At 40.5% G+C, this 13,735-nt stretch overlaps 1 protein-coding gene across 1 annotated transcript; it reads right to left on the minus strand.

The window, feature by feature from the left end:
- Window positions 1-318: 318 nt before the first annotated feature.
- Window positions 319-13,698, minus strand: LOC126367311 (rab5 GDP/GTP exchange factor). The gene is made up of 11 exons (XM_050010779.1): window positions 13,589-13,698; window positions 13,054-13,183; window positions 7,708-7,884; window positions 7,157-7,377; window positions 6,384-6,493; window positions 5,539-5,705; window positions 4,595-4,731; window positions 3,870-3,980; window positions 2,647-2,757; window positions 1,765-1,899; window positions 319-1,487 (listed from the first exon to the last, which is right to left on the minus strand). The coding sequence occupies exons 2-11, from the start codon at window positions 13,181-13,183 to the stop codon at window positions 462-464; spliced, it is 2,325 nt and encodes a 774-aa protein (XP_049866736.1). The 5' UTR covers window positions 13,589-13,698; the 3' UTR covers window positions 319-461.
- Window positions 13,699-13,735: the final 37 nt, after the last annotated feature.

The raw sequence follows: 13,735 nt of genomic DNA on the forward strand, positions 1-13,735 counted from the left end.
TTAAAGAAAAAATTTATCCTTTTTTCTGTCCTTTATTGATCTAAGATGATTAACATTTAATTATTATAATTTTGACACAAATAGTAACTTCATGGATCTCGAAAATAATTTTCAATTTATAGCAATGATTTTCAGTTACATATTTAATAATATTTACACCAATAATAACTAAGAGAATGATATGTAATAACGTCAACAAGGAATGAGAAATAACAAATAATTGCGGAAAATAATGTCATTTAGCACCAATAAATAAAATATTCAAATCACATCAGGCGGCATTCTAAAACTCCTTACTTCTAGGAATTCACAGCAGTCATTACATTAAGGATGACAGAGTTTAAAACCCAATAACATAAAACTAGAATAAACATGAATTATATTACACACAACTTTACTTAACACCGCAAAAATGACTGATCTCCATTGAAATAAAATACCTAAATAAAACTACTCAAGATTTATGTTTGTTTGCTGTTTTGTGGTTGCAAAGGCGAAGGGAGGAGACATGCAGAGGTTGGTGAGTCATTATCGTCTAAAATCGATACCGCTTCGGCCTTTGGACTAAATGGGTCTTTATTTTTAGGCTCTATATTCACTCGGATTCCTGAAAACCCATCTTGCTTTTCTGGATCCTTGCCTTTAACTGACAATTTGACTCCCATTGGACTAAAAGGGTCCTTCGACCCTAGGGGAAGATGGGACGCAGGTTTCTTTTCTGGAGTAAACGGATCCTTCCCAGCCTGATGCGGTTTTATGGGACTGAATGGATCGTGGTGTATGACTTCGAAAGCGTCTGTCGATTCGTTACTCTTCGGGTCTACTAGACTGAATTCGTCAAAGGAATCCAGAACCGTGCTGAAGTTACCTCGCGACGAATGCGGCGCGAACGGATCGAAGTCTTTCTTTATGCCTTCCGGGCTGAAAGGGTCTTTGGGTTCTTTAGGAGCGTCCTCTGCTATGCTGTTGTCGCCACTAAAGTCTGATAGGTCGATGTCGTAGTTTATATTGCTCAATCCCGGAGCTAAATGTTCGCTGCCAAATTCGTCAGGGGTCATAAGTTCGTCGATGGATCTGGAGTCAAAAGGCGTGAAGCCTAAAGGGGAAGGAGTGAGGAGTTCTAAAGAACTGGTTTGTTTTAAGTCCCATTGTTCGTGTTGGGGGGACTTTGGTGGGGAAGGTTTTTCGATGGCTTCGAAGCCGAGAATTGTGAGTTTTTCCTCTGGTTCTTCGGTTTGGATTTGGACTGGTTGGATAACATGGTCCTGTTTTAGTTCTGGTTTTGGGCTATCGGGAACTGGTTCTGTATCTGCTAGTTGCTTGTCTTCCGGTTCTTCAGCTGGTGGTTTCGATTCTTCGGGTTTGACGTCCAAGTCGATGAGCGGAGTGGTATTCTTGAACTTGCCGAACCGAGGCAGTTCCCGCCGAGGCGTTATTTCTAGCGGCGTTTTAGCGAGCACGTCCTGAACTTTTTTGGCTATTTGTTCCTGTGAAAAATTAAAACAGTTTAGGAATTTCCATATCACCAATTATGCAAATTTGACGATTCTTTTTTTTCCTTTCTCTGGCGTGATGCTTGTTGCTGATAAGGTTTGTTCACGAAGCTTGTGATGGATAGTCTTTTTGAAATGACATTTTTCTATAAAACATATCTAATTAACATTAGGAAAGTATTTAAATCGCTACAAAAGGAAAGGATGATAATTGAATAAACATCTTTCTACTGTACGACTTATAATAGATTTTCAACTTTCAGAGCTGTACCTCAAAGACATGTGCATCAGCGGCGAGCTTGTCCGCGCGGGCCCGCACGTCGTCGGCCTCCTTGAGCAGCCGCTGCGTCAGAGCACGCTGCTCCTCCGCCTCCCGCGCCGCGCCGCACAGCGACAACGCGCATGCCTGGGACGCACCGACCGTGTTACAACAACAATACATTCTTCCTCGTAAAGGGCAGTGAACGACCTCACCAAGCCTGACAGGGTTAAGTTAACATCTTAGAATACGGGTGTAAGATTATTATTATTAGCCTATATGATCCCACTGCTGAGCAAAGGCCAGATTGCCAGGTAAGATTAAAATTTTAAAATTATTATTATGTTTGTTTGTGTACACTAGCAGCTCAGAGCTGATGCGTGTACTTCACTGCACTTGTGTTCATAATTGTTATTTTTTATTATCAATGTTTATGCAGTAAATGTCTAGTCTGTGTTTAAAGGAGTTCACTGATGGTGCACTAATTATTGTTTCTGGGAGCTTATTCCAAGAGTCCAACAACGCGATTTGGCAGGAAATTATGTTTGAAATAAAGATATAAAAGGTAAGTTATTATTATTAGCATGCGCCACCTCATGAGCATGTAATGTAAATCTTGTTGAAGTGTGCCGTAAGAGATACCCTATTTGTACAGTCATGAGCAATACAATGTACCCACTTTAGGACTCTGTCGCACTAACATATTTGACATTTAGTGAGAGTTACAGTTTAATTTGTCAATAAAGTTAATGTCACATGGTACCAAAGTATATACATATTAATGCTCGTGACCGTACACTTTATTTATTTAACTACTTGACCGGCAAATTGATTTCGCCGGGCCGGGGAGCGCGAAGGCAGAAGGGTATATGTAAACAAGAGCAACAGTCTTACCCAGGAACTGCCACCGATAGACGCAGGCATCGCCATGTAGCAATCGAACTCCTTCCTGTCCATGTTTAGGGAATCCGCCGTCAGGTTTTCTATAAACGACACCGCACAGCACTGGAACAGTGAACAATAAGTACATACATAACATAAAGTCATCAGTCATCCCGTGATCATGGCACTTGCATGCAACAGTGTCGAAATATCGGGAGTCTCATATCCCCATTTAAACGCGGTAAGAACCCGTTATTATGTGCTTTAATTATAAACTGCATACGTACCACAGCTGGGCACAGGCCTCCCCTCAATGAACCGGAGGGGGTATGGAGCATACTCCACCACGCTGCTCCACTACGGGTTGGGCATGTTAAGCTGTTAGTCTCAACTATAAGCCGTGAAACAGCTCCACCAACAATAAGTAAATAAATATTATCGAGGTAACTAAATATTTTAATGTTGTAAATGTATATGTGCAAACAAAATATAGTCATAGTCATTTATTGATAATAATAATTACACGTCACAGATATTACAAAATTCAATGAAATTAAATATTACTACGGAATTCAATTACATTAAAATATATTATCAATTACAGGTCGTCAAAACTATAGAATGCCTGCTCAATAAGCCATTTTTTAAGTTTAAATATAGTACAATTCTTTGCTTGTATGATATGATATGGTCGTCAGGCAATTTGTTGTACACTCAAATGTGTCGTAGGTTTTACCTAAATAAACTTTTTTATTGCCCGGCCCGTGCCCCAGCAGTGGGGACGTTAATGGGCTGATGATGATGATGATGATGAAACTTTTTTATTATTATTTTTAGGTACTAAAGAGAAAAACAAAAGACGTTCTGTAGAGCTAAAAGAATGTCGTTTTGTCGATTGGTGCTAATATGTGAACCCAAATAAGTCAAGTCGTTCTGTCAAGTTACGAACAAAATCACGTGGTGCACATGTTGGGGAAAAAAACAAAATTATCGAATTCGACAAAATTGATTCGATATTATTCTCACGTTGCGCATTTTAGCCTTGCTGTGCACCTCACCAAGGTTTCTGTTAGACCAACGTGATAGGTGAGCCGCATCGCCGTCTATAAAGGTCGAGCCAACTGTGTTAGTGAATACTGCACTTAAGATAAATTAATAACTCATTGGTGCAATTTCGATGCTGGGGTTCGGACCGGCGCGGCGCTCCCCGTTTGTATATATATATTAATACGTACCAAATTAGTAAAGTAGTACCCTCCCTCGCCCGTCATCAGCCGCTGGGCGTTGCAGAACCGCGTCACGAAGTTGATATTGCTCACCAAGCGAGGTGGGTTGGCCTTGAGCACCTGCCATACAAAATGTATATAAAAAACTTGTTTACATACATAGAATGAGTGGTCATAGCTTACACCAACACCATCCTGCGCTGGCGGACCGGTGGGACTCACGGTTGCTGGCCTGATGGATACGACTGCACACAGTCAAATGAATGTAGTCTGCCGCCATCGGGGGTCCAACCGGCCTCGATTACTTCAAATTGTTTTCTTTTTAAGTTTGTAATGTTACTAACATATGGATGTTTTTATAAGTCCGAAATAAACTTTTTATTATTATTATTAGCCTTTATTCACCCACTCGCTATCGCTATCGACCCACTAGGGCCGCTAATTCTTTCAAATATAATTCTCTCAGACGGACGCCCTGAGACGAAGATCGCGCGCAACTGGGCACCCTCAGGCTTGTTGTCTGAAATTTTGTACTGAGTAGATAGATGATGATCGATTGAGAAATTGGTCGGTATACTGCGGAACGGAAGGCGATTGGGGCAACCACCGTTCTACACGCCCTATCTATGGAGTAATGAAAATGGAGGCGATTACTCCACCGACAAGAGCCCAGCTCTTTAATAAAGAGAGAGATAAATGAACACCTACCTTTTGAATGTTGACACAATACTTACAGTAAATATAAGCGCAGGCAGCAGGTCGTCGGCGGAGGCGGGAGCCGCGCTGCACAGCGCCAGCACGTGCCGGCAGCAGCGGCGCACGCGCGCCAGCTTGCCGCCGGGGTTCATGGCGCTATCCATGCCGAGCAACTCTGTTAATTGATAACACCAAGAGTCATCTGAGAAAAGCTCGTAGAACCAGTAATCCCTCTCCTTAAATTGGGAGCCATCTCTACTTGCTTCTAGACTGGCTGAACGTTGCCATTCACGCCATTTAGTTTCAGTGTAAGTGCGTCCACAACATCCTTGGTGGCGAACCCAGAGTACCTGTCTAACTTGGTGAGAGGTAACGCTCACAATACTAACAGACGTGTAACGATTGTGCCCCAACTAACACGTATGTGACCTTAAATGACACGATTGTAGCGTGACGTGTCAGGATTGTGGCCCAACTAATACGTATGTGACCTTAAATGACACGTTAGTAGCGTGACGTGTCACGATTGTGGCCCGACATAACACGTATGTGGCCTTAAATGACACGATTGTAGCGTGACGTGTCACGGTTGTGCCCTAACTAACACGTATGTGACCTTAAATGACACGATTGTAGCGTGACGTGTCAGAATTGTGGCCCAACTAACACGTATGTGACCTTAAATGACACGATTGTAGCGTGACGTGTCAGAATTGTGCCCCAACTAACACGTATGTGACCTTAAATGACACGATTGTAGCGTGACGTGTCAGAATTGTGGCCCAACTAACACGTATGTGACCTTAAATGACACGTTAGTAGCGTGACGTGTCACGATTGTGGCCCGACATAACACGTATGTGACCTTAAATGACACGTTAGTAGCGTGACGTGTCACGATTGTGGCCCGACATAACACGTATGTAGCCTTAAATGTCACGACTGTAGTGTGACATGTCATTTTTCTTTCGACATAACTCACCGCTAATAGCTTTGTACAGCAGTTGTCTACACTGAGCGTCGCTCTTGTCCAGCTTGCATTCTAGATGTCTCTCGCCGACCCAGCTCAGTTGTTGAATCCGATCTGACATGACACGGTCTTGGCGCTCGTCGTCTGTGCCCAGCGGTGAGAATACCACTGACGGGAGTCTGTTAGAAAGCAAGGTTCAATGATGGCAAAATGATCATTCCAAAAAGTTTGTTTTTTTTAACTTCTTCTTCTATCGTGTGGGTTGTGAGGTGGATTACCAACCTTCAGGGTTATTATTGAGCCGCCAAAGGCCCCTGACATGGCTCATGTAACGATTACACATAACATACATACATATTTCCCACCGGGATTTTTTTAGCTTTCCGGCATGTTTAGAATATGATTTTTTGTTTTTTCCCCCCTTTTTTTCTTGATTCCTTTTCCTTTTTTCAGATTTTTTCGCTTTTTTGGCGTGTAATGTAAATAGTTACAATATTCACAATTTAGTGATCAAAACCATATAATCTTCTCTTCTTCTTCTATCGTGTGGGTTTTGAGGCGAATTACTAACCTCATCAACCCTGGTGTCAGGGTTACTATTGAGCCGCCAAAGGCCCCTGACATGACTCATTTATAACGACTACGTACTTACACAGTAAGTAGTAACCGGGACCAACGGCTTAACGTGCCTTCCGAAGCACGGATCGTCTTACTTTCGGACAATCAGGTGATCAGCCTGTAATGTCCTAACCAAACTAGGGACCACAAAGTAATTTTTGTGATATGTCCCCACTGGGAATCGAACCCAGGACCTCCGGATCGTGAGTCCAACGCCAACCATATAATGATCAACTTACTCATGTAAATAAGTCATGGCGTGTTTCTCAACGAAGTCTATGAGCAGCTCCTTCATGTCGGAATCCACGTTAGCGAAGTGCGGTGACGTGTCCATGTGTTTCATAAAACGCTGAGGACAATGATACTTTTATTATTATATTAGTTAGGCAAGGTAAAGCCGTTGTTGGCGTCAGATCTGGCAACCCCCGTTGCCTAGGTATTGTTGGTTAAATGGCGCATAGCAACGGGGGTGTAAAGTTAGGTTTTTTACATTATTATAATTTTGTGTTCTTTTACTCATTATTATACGTAAACGAATACCGTATCTGTACAACATGCTGCCGGTCGACATACGTCAGGAGTGCAATATAAATAAATTTAGTAAATCTTTATTTAAACATCTTATGAAAAAGATCTCTTAGCTTTAAGTTAACTGTAAGTATTTTAAGACATAATAACTAAGCGAACTCCACTCCCACAGACAAACCGAGGAATTGGTTTTGTGGGGTTTTAGTGTAACAAAATTTTCTGTATTTTTTATGAAAAATAAATATTTTACTTACTTACGTTAATACTGAGTTGGTCATCTTTGATTTCGCTCGCTATTTACCGCGGTAGCAGAGTTAGGAGAAAGCTTAACTGCCACTGTGAGGTTGCTGGTTTGAATCCCAGCACGGGACTAAACCGATGATTTTCAAAATTGTATGAGTGGTTTTTTTTGAATGCTAGATTTTGTCGTAGAGGGCCGATCGTCTCTGAAATGCACGGGTCGGTTTGCCGGTGTGAGGCATACCTGATACTGCCGCTGAACCCTCTCGGAGAGCTCGTCGACGGTCATGAGGTTGGCGTACTTGATGACGTCCATGATGAACGAGTGTGTGAACACGCGGCAGTCGCGGCACAGCTGCGCGCCCAGCGAGGGGAACCGCGCGCGGAACTCTCGCTTCATGCCCTCGTTCACCATCGCCGGGATCTTGAACTCGGGTTGCTTCTTATCTTGGTCGTGGTGGTCTTCTGGAATTGTTAAGGGAAATTCGTCATACGGATGATAGCCAGAGTGTGTGTGCGCGCGTGCGTGATTGCGTGCATGCGTGCATGCGTGCGTGCGTGCGTGCTTGCATGCGTGCGTGCGTGCGTGCGTGCGTGTGTGTAGTATCAAATCTTCATCATCTAGAATTATTGACTATTATTTTGGTGCTGATTCCCTACTGACTTTAAGCTATTCATTTCCTCGGCGTCAGGTGAGATATTGGAAAACGGATTTCAGAGTAACCTTTAGCATATACGCGTAAGTACATAAACCACAAGAAAAATCAAATATTCTAATGATACAATGCAACAAACCTGCGCTACTCTTCTTAAACATGTTGAACTTGAGTAGATTCGCCTTCTTGAGGGTCTCGCTCTGCCGCAGCCGCTTCTCCTCGAACTTGGAGAACGACGAGTGCGAGGTCAGCTTGAGCCCGCGGCTGTCTGGCTTCTTCTGCTCCGGTTTCGGCAGAGTCGCCGATGAGGCTTTCTCTGAAAACCAGTACAATAAGAACAAAAAAATATTTCCACAAAAACACATTTTACAACATTTTCGAGATCTGTTTACAAGTGGTTTCAGATGATGCCCAAAATAGACTGAGCCTGTGCCGTAAGTGGACCCTGGGAAAAAATAACGCAAGGGAGACTATTAGAGTGACATATCTCTCGTCTCTTCGTACTAAACTAAATATTTCTAGTGCGAAAGCATACCCCGGACACGTCATACTAACAACCTCGTTTTACACAGACACTACACATTGAAATTGTCGTACACTCGCATCTGTGTATGTGACGCGTCTGACACCATATAATTCAAGTCTAAACTATGTTCGAGGGGGGTGAGGTAAACATAGCTCAGACGCTGGTGGGGAGCGGAGAGTTGCCGTTCTATAGGTAGTATTATTCCTTTTTCTATCTATAAGTATTTTAATAAGTGTAATTTATTAAATATTATTAATAATAAATTTATAATAATTAATAATAAAACATTGATACTGTTTTATTGATATGCAAACGATGGCCTGCGACTATTTGACACAAATATTAATCAATGCCCCAGAAACAAGGCAATAAAGGTTATTAGAAATGATGTAAAGACGTATTATAAATCAGATAACGATAATTTGTGATAATTAATTATTAATATTATGATTATAATAATAATTATTAATAAAAACAGCCCAGTAGCCCAGTTGGAAGAACGCTTGACCCTCACTGTAAGGTCGCAAGGTTCGAATCCAGCACGGGCCTAAACCTATGATTATCGCAATGGTTTTTGTCGCATATATATCGCAATGATTAATCACGTGTTCAGCGGTGAAGGAAAACATCGTGAGGAATCCGACAAACCCGAGAAATGCCTTTCGGAGATATGTGACATGTGACTTAACCAAAACGTTGTACCGGGTGAGAGCCTTCAGCGCTCCCCATTTGTCCGGCCAAGTAGTTAATGCCACCTGCGGCAAATCTACAATAATTCACGTCAAAAAAAAAGTGACTTAACCTGTATTGGGATGGCTTTCCCTTCGCGGGTTGGAAGGTCAGACAGGCAGTCGCTTCTGTAAAAACCACTGCCACTGCTGGGCACAGGCCTACACTCAATCAACCGCGCGTATGGAGCATACTCCACCACGCTGCTCTACTGCGGGTAGGTGGGTTGAAATAGACCGAACAAATTAATTTGGATGTAATATCATTAATCTTCTATCATGTATAATGATCATATGATCGAATTATAATATTATGTCTACCAGTAGTCAGGCCAGATAATTCCGTAGTAGTTCGTCGTTATCTTTGAAACATTTTCTGACGTTTAAAAGATAAATGCAGGACGGAAGGCGCAAGTCACAGGGACTGGGAACTACACAGTAACTTACTTGGAACCTGACAGAGGGCAGCGGTAACTGTCAGTACTATTTAGAGGCGAAGGACAGTTGTCCTAGTACGGCTTTGAAATAGACTACTCTGCGCGCCATCCCACTCGCGTCAGACAGAGTACTGCGAGGCGGAAGGCAAGAGGGAAACCACTGCCCTATTTTCCCCTAAAAAGTAGCATAGAGAATGTTACACCGACAAAAGCGCGGCTCTTAAATAAGTGACGATGAACTTATTAATACAATTTTTGTACACAAATCTTTTTTTTAAGATAGTGGTGCTAATTCCTGCAGACGTCATCTAATTTTATTTTAAGTTACACCTGTCATTTTCTTATCCGCTGAAAATGAAAGGGACGGGTTATCGACAGGCACAAAATGTATGGAACACACGTCAATTTTAAGCAGAAATCTAAAAACATCAAATCTCCGAAACTACAAGTGTTAGGGGTCTCTAATTTTGGTTTTACGGATACGGGTCCCTTTTAGGACGTAAGACTACACTAGGACGGGATTTTGCGAAATGCAACGCCTGAGAAAAAAAGAAAAAAAAAGGGGTGGCAAAGTTTGTATGAAACTTCTATAGTTTTAATAGTAGGGTATCACACGAACGAAGTCGCGGGTAACAAATAGATAGATATAGCCTTTATTATGAACTTATTGTAACAATTTTTTTTTATTTAGTTTAATTTTTTTTTTATTTTGTAGGTAACAAATAGTGAAAGATAAATGTTTTTTCTTTTTTTATATATTTTAGGACTAAACCCGTGATTAGGCGTCGGCTTAATGACGATACATAGATCGGAAGAATTTCGCATGGACAGGAGGAGGTCCCGGTGGTGTAATGGTTAACACGCTCGTCCCGGCTTAACAAGAGCTGCAGGTTCAAATCCCGTCCGAGTCAGTTTTTTTTTTTCGATTTAATTTTCTCTTCGTGAAAGATAAAAGGTTAAATACCTTGAATGGAGTTTTATATAAGGTTTTTATTGAACTTGACTGACAGTCTCATAATCAGATTTTCGCAATTTCACTGTGTAACCTCGAAGGTTTAACCCAATCAGTTAAATTATCAACCGTTATGTCAACTATTATCAACCGATCAAACACAGTGATAATATTTAAGGTGAAGTTCATAGCAGATAATAATCACAAACTGATCCGTCTGTTTATCAAAACCTTGTAAATACATTTTATAAATAATAATTGTGCAACATGCTGTCTGGGTTTTTGTTTATAAAAAATAATTACACAATAGGCTAGTTTCCAACTAGTCAAATCAGTTACTTTTTACTAAACGTCAAAACACGAAATTACTATGGAATTTGTATGAAAAAGCACTCTGTGACGTCATAGAAAAACGTGACAAAATGTCGGACTTATTATTACGTTTTTCTTGATTAAAATTCATAAATAAGTTTAATAGAAAAAAGAAAATGTTTTTCGTTAGTTTTAGATGTGTCTTTATTTAGTAATCAGAATTTCATAATTTATCTTGAACCTAGTACACGACCCTATTAATTCCATTGTTATTGGCCCTGATTCCTGCAGACACATTCTAATTTTATTTTAAGTTATACCCGTCATTTTCTTATCCGCCGAAAAGGAAAGGGACGGATAATTGTCAACAAGTTAATTTTAAAACGAAAAAATAACCCGGACGAATAAAATAGGCATCTCTCTGGTATGTAATGTAATCCATTTGACGTGCTGTCTACTTAACTCTGTCGGGTTATTGGCCGATGTAAAAGTTTTAGACGGTTGTTTTAGATTTCTGCTTAAAATTGACGTGTATTCCATAAATTTTATGCCTGTCGATTAACAGTCCTTTTCTTTTTTAACGGATAAGAAAATGACAGGTATAACAAAATAAAATTAGATGGCATCTGCAAGAATTAGCACCATTATGTTTTTTATTTTTTTTTTTGGAATTTTTGGCCTGGTTACATAGACCTTTAGGCCACAATGTTGTTAAGGCCGGCTATTTTGCTTATTTTATTCGTTTATGCATATTGCGGCACGCTGAGAGGTGAGGATATGGTATCCCGACGTGCCGGCAGAGTAGGGGAATGATTGGTGATAAAGTAGAAGCAACAGCAAGCAGTAGTAGTATAGTTTATTAAAAACACTTCACAAACTTAGTAACATAGTCACAAAAATAAAAGTTCACAATATACACATTTCACAAAAGGAGGGCACTGAGGAGGGTTTCAGAGGGCACGGCCCTAAACAGTATAATACGCTTGTTGTTTATATGAAGGTCAGGGATGCAGTGAGTCAAAAGTGAGTAAAATGAAAGGAAATGCGAATGGAATGGAATGAGAATTTCGTAATTTAAAATGATGACGGTCCGAACAAAAGGCCAGTATGTGCAGAGTTTGTACTCTGCTACAATATCCTATACTTATGTCTTTGTGCAATAAAGGATGATTAATTATTTTATGTGCAAAGTACAATACAATGCAAGTATACTAGGGAGTAGAATTCTTTGCCGTCTTCTGTATTTCCGAATGCATATAACCCGGGTGCTTTCAAAGCCAGAGTGAACAGGCACAATCTGGGCGAGATCGCTCCATCTTAGGCCTCGTCAATGCCTTCGGGCAAGTCTGGGGCCAAGAGCAAACCCATCAAAGGTAAAAAAAAAAAAAAAATATTGCACCAAAATAAAAGGAAACAAAGTAAAATAAAAGTAAGATCAAGCCATATACTGATACCCTGATGTCACTAACACCCTGTATAATATTACTTAGTACATATATAGGGCCAATTCATTGTTTATTATAAGAATGACACTGGCAAATGTGATCTATAAAATTGATGATGATGATGATCTCTCCGACCGATTTCGGCCATGGCGACTACTTCGACTCCTAATTGGCACGCCGCTGATGCGCCCGAAGATGGCTTATGTGGCCTATCTTTACAGTGAACTCCCAAGCGTGTTGGGACCCTAGCTCTGCGACAATAGATGGCGTAAGTGATCGAAATTATTATTTTTCTCATAAATATACTAAGCTAAATGAGCTCTACACCTATTTGCCACTACTTGAAGGTCTAGAGAACCTACAAACAATAAAAAAAATATTATAAATCCTTCCTATTACCTTCAGGTTTACTCTTGAAAGGTCCCAAAACCCTGAAGCATAATAAAAAAGGTAATATTATATTCTTCCAACTGAAAAAGGTTATCTAAGAGCTGTAGTAGCCCAGTCAGAAGAATGCTTCAGGTTGCAGGTTCGAATCCTAAACCAATGATTTTCATATAATAGAATATACATAGAATTCATATTTGGATCATAAATGATTATCATGTGTTCAGCAGTGGAGGACAAAATTATGATAAATTACTAATGTCTGCCTGGTCCATCAGTAATTCATCATAAAAAAATTATGATGCAGATACCAAGAATGGCCACACATTGTTTTCAGGTGGCTTATGTCAGTTCAACGTCAACACAGTTATGTAGTTATAGAATAGAATAGAAATTGTTTATTATAAAAGGATGCCACAAGCAAAAACAAAAGCATAGTTCATTTACATATCCACTAAGTAATAAAATATTTTAGGACTACCCACTTTTTTAGAGAGAGAGAGAGAGAGAGACCTATCATGTTGGTATAATAAATAAAAATCAAAAATCATTTATTTCAGACATGATGGTCCATATTACATTAATTAACAGAAAGCATGGTGAGGTGTGAGTACTTAGTTCATCTTGGGCGGTACTTAGTTCATACAGGGGGATTATAGTTATGTTATTATGTGTAAAAAAAAAGTATAATAGCTCACCAGCTCTCCGCTGCCGCTGCATCTGCTCACGGTGGCACTTGGAGCAGTAGCCCTGCCACTGGGGGTTGCCGTAGTAGTCGCAGCCATTCTTGCACTTCAGGTCGCTTTGGTCGATCCTCAGCGACGGCATCTTCGTAGAAAATGCAATGTACTTATACGACCGCTTCACATTCGGACCATACCACATCGCGATGAAATTTCACCCAAATGATAATCGCCAAAAAAAGGGAAATTAAGCTAGCTTTAACGCTCTGCACTCGAAAAGTCGCCCAAAAATCGAGCCACAGTCCTCAGCCCATTTCTCCGGGTTTTCACTGAGCTTCAATCGGATTTTCACGCGAGAAGTAGCATTCATTTCAATTTACGGCATTAACGATGCCCGTTTTACGATTTCCGTCGTTATATAGGCTGCGCTTATCAGAAAATATGTACTCAAGTATCGGCGATAACCAAATGAATACCAATACGTGAATTTAAGTGCGTATGCGGTTAGTCGTTCTTTGTCCACTTGTAGAATATGAATGAATATGCTTACCTTTGTGAAACGACGCCAATCGCCTCAATATAATTTGTAGAAGTAAATTAAAATTACGAAAATTCAATACAAATTCACTGACGCACACAAAAAACAATGTTTGACAGTTCTCATTTGTAAATGTCACTGACTGATTGACAATGGAAC

This window comes from Pectinophora gossypiella, chromosome 6 (genome assembly GCF_024362695.1).
Source record: "Pectinophora gossypiella chromosome 6, ilPecGoss1.1, whole genome shotgun sequence".
In the NCBI taxonomy this organism is placed as follows: domain Eukaryota; kingdom Metazoa; phylum Arthropoda; class Insecta; order Lepidoptera; family Gelechiidae; genus Pectinophora; species Pectinophora gossypiella.